Source organism: Spinacia oleracea, chromosome 6 (assembly GCF_020520425.1).
Source record: "Spinacia oleracea cultivar Varoflay chromosome 6, BTI_SOV_V1, whole genome shotgun sequence".
NCBI lineage: Eukaryota > Viridiplantae > Streptophyta > Magnoliopsida > Caryophyllales > Amaranthaceae > Spinacia > Spinacia oleracea.
The window spans coordinates 7,532,024-7,542,145 of record NC_079492.1 but is presented as its reverse complement, the minus strand read 5'-3'; the positions used below and the strand labels follow the sequence as shown (position 1 = coordinate 7,542,145).

At 36.8% G+C, this 10,122-nt stretch overlaps 2 protein-coding genes across 3 annotated transcripts; both read left to right on the top strand.

Annotated features, from left to right (window-relative positions):
- The first annotated feature begins 427 nt into the window (after positions 1–427).
- Positions 428–4,431, top strand: LOC110793251 (CRIB domain-containing protein RIC10-like). Of its 2 annotated transcripts, none has more exons than XM_021998108.2 (5): positions 428–839; positions 1,091–1,200; positions 1,327–1,424; positions 1,599–1,686; positions 4,044–4,431. In XM_021998108.2, exons 2-5 carry the CDS (start codon positions 1,140–1,142, stop codon positions 4,271–4,273), a joined length of 477 nt encoding a protein of 158 aa, XP_021853800.1. In that variant the 5' UTR covers positions 428–839; positions 1,091–1,139; the 3' UTR covers positions 4,274–4,431. The 2 variants fall into 2 exon arrangements, with proteins under 2 accessions (XP_021853800.1, XP_021853801.1); XM_021998109.2 differs by having other exon boundaries at positions 441–839; positions 4,053–4,431.
- A 2,253-nt stretch (positions 4,432–6,684) lies between these two features.
- Positions 6,685–9,571, top strand: LOC110793250 (lectin). The gene is made up of 3 exons (XM_021998107.2): positions 6,685–7,189; positions 8,150–8,262; positions 8,968–9,571. Exons 1-3 carry the CDS (start codon positions 6,848–6,850, stop codon positions 9,341–9,343), a joined length of 831 nt encoding a protein of 276 aa, XP_021853799.1. The 5' UTR covers positions 6,685–6,847; the 3' UTR covers positions 9,344–9,571.
- The last annotated feature ends 551 nt before the right edge of the window (positions 9,572–10,122 follow it).

The following is a 10,122-nucleotide window of genomic DNA, read 5'->3' as shown; positions in this document are numbered from 1 at the left end:
GTAAAGAACAAAAAGAGACGGAGGGAGTAGTTGATAGTGGGGTATTTTTTTAATATAGTTAGTGAGAAATGTGTAAGAGATGGGGAGTGGTGAGTGGAGGTGTGAATTTTTAAATGATTTTTGTAGGGAATAGGGGTGTAGATGGGATTAGTAAGTAAGTGTGAGAAATAATATAATATTTGTATAAATTTCCATTTATAGAAGCGGTGCAAGTATTATGGGACGACCCAAAAAGGAAAGCGATGTGAGTATTAAGAGACGGGGGAGTACTAAGCTAATCCTAAGCTAATCCGTATCTATGTGATTATTATTTCCGGATAACTAAAAGACTTACGGAGTACATAAATACAGTATGTGTATATACTTTGTGCTGAAAAAAAATAAATGAAAAACCCTGTTAGAAAACATCAATGTCAGAAAAATTTAGTCATTAACAAAATATACCAAATGGTATATTTTTAAAACAGCTGGAATTATTTTATAATTTGACTGATTTCTCAATTTCCACCCTCAAATCCTCCTAATGTTCCGACTGATTTCCATTTGAGAAATAATGCTTCTCCACCTCCCTCTCTAATCCCTCCCTATCTCTCTCTCTCCCTCCAAAAACCCCAAAAGAGAAGAACAACTAAAAAAACACACCCAAAGCCTCCCTCTTTGCCTCTTTGGCATCTATATATCGGGTCGGGTCGGGTTAGTCGGGTCAGTTTTTGACAGCTCTGAACCCACTACTGATGCATCAAAGTTTCAGAGTAATAAGAAGAGACAAAGAAAGAAGAAAAGAATTATAGTAGGAATTAAGTACTTGGTATTGATTCTCAAACCTTTTTGTCAAAAAGGTAATATTTGTTTTTCAAATCTCGTCTACATCACTGTCCTATTTACGATGCCGCTCTGATTTCAAGGGTCTACTTTTTAACATGCTTGAAATGGGTTTTTGTAAAGATTAAAGAATAAAGATAGAATGATACCAAACCCAATTTGGAAGGGAATTTATGAATTCTTTTTTCTATTCTTAATTAGTTTTTAAATTTAATGATCAGAAAATGCTCTGTTTCTAAAGCATATTATCTTGCTCTGTTTTCTTCAGGCAAAAAAGGAGCTCTTTTGTTTGGTTGTTTTGTTCTTGTCTTTCAACAATGACGACCAAGATTAAAGGGATGTGCAAAGGATCATTCAAATACATCTCCAATATATTTGGTAAGCATTCACATTTTTTGTATACTTACCCTGATCAGAACTAATAATCACGTTGATAGTGTAATTCGATCACGAATTTGCTAAAGTATTTAACTTGGTTTTTTTTTTTTAATTTAAATTTTGTAGTGGTTAAAGAACGTGAGATGGAAATTGGGCTACCAACAGATGTAAAACATGTGGCTCACATCGGTTGGGATGGTCCAGATGGTACAACTCCTACTTGGGTACGTCGTGTGTTATTTATTACTCCCTCTGTCTCAAAATATTGTGCATTTGTTTGTATAATTAAATTTAATCAATTGAATTTTTTTTAAATGATTAATTTATTTTAAGTTTTTGTGGGTTAACAATTTGCAACTAAAATTTGAAGTAATGAATGAATGAACCATGCAATGCAGATGACTGAATTTGGAACAGGCTCCGATATTGCAGTCGGGTCAATGGGTAGTGTGGGTGGTTCAAGAGATCAAACGTGGACGTCTCAAGGTATACTAACTTATGTGCAACTCTTTTCAACCATATTTCAATTGCATTAAATATCCTTTCATAGAAAGGCTATTGCCACCTTGTGAGGTGGCTGAAAGATATTGCCGCCTCGCCAGGTGGCTTAAGTTTATATTTTCGAATATTATTTGATGTTATTTTTTAAAATTTTTGGGGATTCATTTTGGGAATTAGACATACGAGTATATAGATTTACATGATTGGTTGAGACCTAGCCGGGCCGCAACAAAAAAAATGCTGCCTATTATGTCGGGTCGGGCCAGGTCAAACCCCGGGCTGATTTTTTGTGCCAAAAACCGTTAGGAGCCAATAGAGGGATTTTGGGTTCATTTTAGGTCGGATTAATTTTATAATTAAAATTACAGGTTTAAATTGTCCATACCGCCCCAATTTTTTTTAACTGGGTCATTCCGGGCCAAAAACGAGTTACAAATCTGCCCAAAACCCGCAATTTTACAAGGTGAGTTGAACCGGGCTAGCGTATGAAAGTTCAAGATGGTCATGTCTAATTGAGACACCCTTGGAAATAGACCACTCGATGTGTTTCCATGTTATTTGCAATTTTTGCTATAAAGATTGAATATGTCTTTTTTGGTTCTTGTGATAATAAGGTCACGTAAATTTAGCCCTCATATCTCGCTCAATAAACCATTTAAGGTTAAATTTGTTTTCGGTCTCTTGCACTTTGTTACAACGCATGATGGCGACTACCCAAGTTCGGAGGTTGTTTCTTGTACCGGCCGCCTAATTATTAGGTACACTGTACATCCAAGGGTATTTTTATGCTAATTAATGGTCCCTGCCATATTTTCTGAGTGGGTGTACCATGCATCCGGGTGCATATAATAAGCTCTAGTTGTGTGGTTGTAGTGAATGATGCATCTTTCTTGTGGCCTGGGTGGGCCAGGCTCTCCCAACGAAAAATTCCGTAGTGTTTTGTTGTTTTGTTTCGTAGTATATTTGTAGTTTCGAACCCCCTAAATTGAGTATAGTGGTATAAATTTGATAATACATTGCTTAATTTGTCTGCTAGTCCCCCTTATAAAATTATTTAAAATTTGACACTGATTATAATAAGCAACACCAGAAACAACACCTAGGATGAATGAGGCAAGTGCAAAATAATGAGTCTTTTCCACCTTACAATGATGGATCGATAATTCGATATCCATTGAATTATTAGGACGTGCGATCTTTTATCCGAATATCTAAAATTAAAAAATTGTTGGAGGGTCTATTTTTATGAAATTGCTAACATGATTCATGAGAGGTGATCTACCACTTCACAATTTCACATGCCTTTTGCTATTAAAAAATATATTTATGTGATTTTGAGATGAGGTGTTTTCAAAGATTCGTTGCCTCTAAACGGACGCATTCGTCTTTGGCTTACATGTCACGAGGTCTAATTAGGGAGTGAGGGGAACCAACTACTTTTGTCCATGTCAAGGCTATTTATTCATCTTTTATGTTTTGGCTTGATTACCTTTTCACTAAACAATTAAAATTAAAAAAAAGTCTCAAGCAGCTATAGGTAAAGATGGCTCTAGGTCGGGCCGGCACAAGACCCAACATGATCTGACACGAGCAGGTATAGGCGGGTAATAGATATCCACCTGAGTGTTGGAGGCCTTGGAGCTGGTATGAATTTAGGTTTATGCCTAATTGGGCGAATATGGATGTTGAATTGTATCTGCATGGATGGGGAGGATAAAAATATTAGGGGGCTATGGATAATTTTACATATCCACTTGAGTGTTGGAGCTGGTATGAATTTAGGTTTATGCCCAATTGGGCGAATGTGGATGTTAAATTGTATCTGCATGTATGGCCAGGATAAAAATATTAGGGGGCTATGGGTAATTTCGAACGGAGAGAAGGTTTCAGCACTCTCGTGATTGGCCTCTCTGGCTCTCTCATCGTCCTTCCTCACTTTGAAGCACCCTTTTGCGCCCTAATGTCGGTCCAACTTTTCTAAGGAAAAATAGTTCGGACATATTATTAGATTAATCAATTACCGCTAATAGTGATATACTCCATATTGTGTAGAGAAACCCATACAAACATACTCCAAACTACTATATGGACGGTATAGCACACTTTGCCACTGAGTGAGCTATAATATTACATGCACAATTTTGTTATTTTCCAAACATGCATAAAAGTGGGTAATGTTACACCTAAATTATTGTGATCTTTTGTCCTTGGGACAATATATGAACTACCACTAAGTGAATAAGGAAGTTTTATTTCAACAATGCAAGTTCATTTTATACTAGGTTGATAATGTTGATGATGTTGTACCTTAGCTAAAACTAATTCTTGTTTCTTTGGGTAAGATGTTACAGATTTTGAGCGGACTTTTGGAAGACAAACATCAACGGCTAAGTTAAGTAACTTCCCTCCATCAAATCTACCGAGTAATTCGAAGAAATCAAGGCGGAAGAAGAACAAATCGACAAATTCCTCTCCAAAGTCGGGATCAACAAGATCCTCGCGATCATCCAAGTCTCGGTCTATGCTAGGGGAGAGCGAGGAGGGAAGCAGACGCAACAGCGTGCACGTGTAGATTGTCACAGAGAGATTATTAACATGGTTAACTTACAATGTGCATAGAAAAATCATGTTTTTTTTTTGAAATGTCCCTTTTTGTATGTTAAAAGGAAATGTAACCAAACTGCACAAGATTAGAAATGGGTGGATTTTTGGAAAAAAAATTAAATACTCCATCCGTCTCGTTTTACGTGCCTCGTTTTGATCAAAAAACTCACAAAAATGGTCAAAAGGGACGACTAAAATGAGACTGAGGGAGTATGTGAAAATGTAGGCGAAAATAGTAGTAAGAAAAAAAAGAGTGCAACAAGGAGCAAGAAGTTTGGACAGATGAAAAGCGTGACAAAATTTAATCAAATTAGGAAAAAAATTGGTGGAAAATTCTTTTGTCAGAAATCAATAAATACATGAAAAGTATAGTTGGGATGATGTTCTGGATTTCAAAAAAAAATGGCATGTTTGGGGAATTCAGATTGTGCTTGGATTTCATTTATTACACTGTTTTCTGGTGTATGTTGTATGTTGTGGCTCAAAATTGGTTTCTGCATTATCACGACTCATTTTCATTACACCATTGTCTTAAAAAGGCTTCCGTAAGAAACGGGGTAAGGGGATCGGACGTGTGCAAACTTACCCCTGCAATTGCAGAAATGTTGTTTCTAATTGACCCAAAAGCGATAACGGGACGACAACGAGACAACCATCTTCTACTTCATGAAAAGGAAGCGAATAGGTTTTAAGAGCCATTTCTACATTATCACGACTAATAAGAAAAATTAGCAAGGGTCCTTTTCTTAAGTTTTGTAGTTAGATGCTCTAGACGTGGCCATGTAATTCCAAAAGCTAGCTTTATGAATTTAGCATATTTTTGCATAATTGAAAAATAATTTATTCCAATGTAGTACAATCTTTTGATGTGGATGTTGTGATTTGGAGTCCAAATATCACGAGAAGCCAGCTATTTGGAAGGATGTTATTGTCTTACAACCCACTAACTTCTGAGTTCTTATTAATAGGAGACTAATTACTTAATTAGTGATGTCGACCAAGCACTTGCTACTTGGAAGTTGGAAGTATACAATATGCTCAAAGAGACATGAGCTGCCTGTCTTAGGCCGTCGATGTAGGCCTGATCAGTAGGCGGTCTAGTCGGACCTACAAAGCAGGACCCCAAATATATGAGACCCAAAATAAATAAATTTCGGCGATATAACAGTCCAAACATCTTAATTATAAGATTTAGATTATAAACGTGGATATTTCGCTAGGTCACAGGTTCGATTCCCATTCAAGAGGACTTACCCTCTTAATCCCTCCCATGCCCTCTTCCTACGAGGGGGTACAGCCCAAGGAAGTTGGACGGAAGGTGAGCCCCTATCATAGGGTCGATATAACATAGTCGATTCATAATTATGATAAGTTTTTTTTTTCCTAAGGAGATGAACTTTTTCTCCTTGGACATTAGTCGATCTTGTTTAGTTGTTACCTTAGCTCATAAATAAAAAGTTAAATAATGTGTAAGGACAAAGTGTGCATACTTAATTGGGTGGAGACGTTCGATATATGTAATGAATACAAGTCGTGGATTATATATCTCAAATTCTCAAGTTCAAATCCCCTTTCCCTTATGTAAACGGTGTATATCATACTTCGCGTCTAATTTATGCCGCAAATTCATTCCTTTCTCTTGTTCAACCACCCAACAAAAAGAATAGTATGAGAATCTAAATTAATTTAGTAAATAATGAAAGTGATAGAAGGGAGATGCTCATCTCATCTCAATATGTATGGTAACCAACTAACCATGCCTCTATATTGTTCCATAGGGCATTAGATCGATTTCGGAATCAATACCTTCTTATCATCATCATCCACACCTTTCCTAAATTCTTTTCACATTGCAACTTTTTTTGTTTTTTTTGATGACTATTCATCATGGGCCTGGGCCTGGGCCGTGCACAATAAGGAGCGTAGTCATCCACTTTGAGCCTAAAAGAAGGTTCCATCACAAAATCAATTGGTACTGGCAGTGATAGCTACACACCCTAAGCTTATACGTTGGTTATTATCACCCTTCTATTCCGATGTGGCACACTAGCCAGCGGCGGACATTCACTATTGATGGTGTGGGTCCGACTCCCTCGAGCGAAAAATCTTGTAATACCTCTGTTTCTTAAAGTTCTTTACAGTTATTATTTGTACGGACAACAATGCAATATTTGACTACTAATATATCCAATTTCGTATGTGAAAAAATTATAAAATGTTGATATTCTGAAAAAACATTCCTAGACCAATCTAAGAAGATCTTACATGTAACGTTTTGATGTATATAATAGTGAGAATATTCCAAAGCGTAAAACATTTTCAGAAACGGAGATAGTAGTATAATTTTTGTTTCAGTCTCCTAAAGTTTGAGTATAATTACACATATACATATACTCTATACTGGCCTCCCTACCTAAAACTGCTCAAAATCCGCCACTGGAGTATCAATCTTTTTCGACTACATATATATTTACAAACACCACACAAATTTGTAAGAGAATTGTTGATTTATCATTCTACACAAACTAAAAGGTAAACAATAATGGGAACAAGTTGGTCTAATGAAGAAGAGAAAGGCTCCTCCTCACAACAACAGCAAGCTCATCATCAACCTGTGTATCATTCTGACTCTGAGGCACTTGTAGCAAGAACTAGCCAAAATCCTGGTTTGCATACACCACTTATTAGTAAGAATAATAGTCATCATCATCATGTTAATGAACCTAATAATAAGGAATTAGCCAAAAGGGTTCAACTTAAGCTTCCACATAACTTTGAAGCCATCATCAAGGATATTAATTCCGATTCGCCCGTCGATAGATCTTCTTCGGAGAAGCTCTATGAGCAATTACATGTTGGGGTTTTCTTGAATGGAAGAATGAAGGTAAGTTACATGAGTATGTTTTACCTTTTATTTTATTATTTTTGGTAGTGTGTGTAGAGAATCACAAGGTGGTTTTTGTTTAAAACGGATGATCTTGAGCTCGGCCCGGCCACCACATGGCCCGAAAATAGCGGGTTTTAGCAGATTTTTAGACTCGTTTTGAGTACCAGTTGCCAGTTGGACCAATCCGATTTTAAAAAATTTGGACGGGTTTTGGGCTACTTAAAAGTATATCTTTAGTTATAAAATTGGCTCAGTCTAAAAACGGCCCGAAATAACGTGTTCTAACCAACCGGACACAAAAATAGACCCAAAGTTTAACCCGACCAAACCCAACACAATGGGCTGGACTATTTTGATAGCAGTCCGACCCGAACCCAACCCGACTTGTCTCTTAATCAGGTCTATTTTTGTTAGGATTCAATATCTCATGACCTTTTCATTCATATTCTGGTTTTCAAATTCACAAGTTTCATAAAATATATTTTGTTCATGATGATCCCCTAAAGTTATGTGTAAGTGTGTAACCAAATGTGTTTTTGGCTCGTTTGATCAGTTTTTCTCATTTAATTTGAAGAACTCAAGATGAACAAAACTGATAAAATGAAGAAAAAAACACCATTGGATAGTTAGGTATATCCGAAAACAAGATAGAGATCATCTCAAAAGTCGTATGATTTACGTAGTAAATGAGTATTCCGTTATTCATATACCTATTTTGTAAAGAAAAATACTCATGTGAAAACGTACACCTGTGTTAAAATAATTGACCTGCGTAGCTGTTCTGACTGACTTAAAATAGGTGTTGATTCAGTATAATCCTTTTTCTCATGTTTTTCTAACATGTTTGTAAACTTTTAAAAGGCCAAACACTCAAAACTCGCAAAAAAAAAAAAAAAAAAAAAAAAAAAACAAGCTTTAGCTAGGTTTCTGTGACTAATGTTGTTGGTTTATTGACAGAAATATTGGGTAGATAAGAAGGGAAACAACTGCTTTATGGTCTTTGCCGATGGTCTCAAGATAACTTGGGCTGAAAACCCAACTCATTGGTACTTGCATACCACGCAAACAAGGTAATCCAAACTACAATAGACCGATAGTGCTATCATGTTATGTATAATGATCATATATAGAAAGATGGCTATGGGCTGGGTCAGGCTATTCTTCGGACTAAGCCCGTTGGTCTATAGGTTGAACGGGTTCGGCTCACATCAATCCTACTTTGAAAGGATTAGTCGGGCTGGAAATTTCAAAAGTTTGGCCTAGACAAGGCCCAATTAGCTCACGCGCCCTAGTGTCAGGCCGCCGTGCTAAGCCTAACGTTACTCATTTATTGTGCTTTGGCATGCTTTTACAAAATAAGTGTGGCCCAGGTCCACGACTTTGTGCTCGTGTCGAGCTATGCTCTTTCTGTGCCTGTGTCAAGCCGTGCTTTTTTCGTGTTGTGCCTTGGCCTGGCCCGACCTAGTTGCCTTCGTTAGGGCCTTAGGCCAAAGAGATTGATACAATGTGTTAAAAACGTAGACCTTTCTTAACATGTTGAAACTCATATAGTCCACATATGAGTTGTCCCACATTGAATAAAGATGAGAGGAAATACCACCTTATAAGTTTGTGGAGTCACTCCCACAATTGCCAATTAGTTTTAGCGTGGAACTTCCATTGGACTTATAAGTGATCTAAACTATCTCTCCTTCTTAAGGTTTGTCCAGGCCCATTTCATCAGTCATCCGAATCTGTTAATTCCAACGTAACAAAATTACCTTCTTTCTTTGCAGTGATCATGGGAATATCACTATAGCCCAACTAAGAAACGTTGCATGGCTTGAAGTGCATGGAAGACTTCACACAACACACCTTACACCAGGAGTTACATACCAAGTTGCATTCCTCATCATGCTAGAATACGCATCCTACGGTTGGGATGTGCCCGTGAACTTCAGGCTTACCCTTCCTAATGGTAACAAGCAAGAACACAAAGAGAATTTCAACGAAAAGCCGAAAGGCGAATGGCTTCGGATTCCGGCCGGAGAATTCAAGGTATCGTCGCCGGAAAACGTAGGAGAAATCGAGTTTTCTTTGTACGAGTATGATGGTGGGAGCTGGAAGAAAGGGCTAATTGTTAAAAGTGCCATCATTGAGCCAAAGTATTAATCTATACTAATATTTTAAAATACAAAAATTTATATGCCACTTATCATAAAACCTCATTATTATACTCTAATAATACTGATTGCGTGATAATGATAGAATAAATCAGGGGCGGAATTATGGGGGCTGGTAAGAGCTACAGTCTCCCCCATGAATATGTTTAAAAGTTCCGTTATATATAAACCATGTGCTTAATATAAACAAGTGGTAAATCTTGCCTCACTCACTTTATACCGGGGTTTTTTTAATTTTGTTTTGCATTGTTATGAAAACTGTATATATGTTATGGATTGACTCCATGTATAATTTCTGATTCCACCTAAAAATAACAGTCCTCAATGCCTAAACTATAGTATAATACTTTCTTGATGCTTTCATGCTGTGTATGGCTTTTATTTGGAAGGTACTACGTACTAGCTATTTGTTCAATTGTTCTTACCAATCACGTTCGTTTTAATGTTAATCAAACTCACAATATAATAGAGGTGATTAATCGTAATTTATTATCATTGTATATGGAGTAGTAAAATTGTTGCATGTACTTACCCTATGGGCTTACCTCGAGAAACGGCGAGTTTAGCTCGTCCTATTTAACTTATTATGTCTGGACTTATATTGTCTAAAATAAGTCAAAATATGTCGAACAGAAAAAATAGCCTTAGAGTGGAAATTATGTATACCAATTTCAACGCTAGATGCCGACCACAGGGGAAGCTTTTTCCAAGCCAGAAACCCGAGCCCAGCTTGTAGCAAAAAAATTACTTTTTCTTTCTTTATGATCT

Coding starts and splice junctions, on each gene's coding strand:
- LOC110793251 (XM_021998108.2), top strand. CDS start 1,140: ATGACGACCAAGATTAAAGGGATGTGCAAAGGATCATTCAAATACATC. Junction 1,425..1,598: donor ATGGTACAACTCCTACTTGG/GTACGTCGTGTG, acceptor CATGCAATGCAG/ATGACTGAATTTGGAACAGG. Junction 1,687..4,043: donor TCAAACGTGGACGTCTCAAG/GTATACTAACTT, acceptor TCTTTGGGTAAG/ATGTTACAGATTTTGAGCGG.
- LOC110793250 (XM_021998107.2), top strand. CDS start 6,848: ATGGGAACAAGTTGGTCTAATGAAGAAGAGAAAGGCTCCTCCTCACAA. Junction 7,190..8,149: donor TCTTGAATGGAAGAATGAAG/GTAAGTTACATG, acceptor GTTTATTGACAG/AAATATTGGGTAGATAAGAA. Junction 8,263..8,967: donor TTGCATACCACGCAAACAAG/GTAATCCAAACT, acceptor CTTTCTTTGCAG/TGATCATGGGAATATCACTA.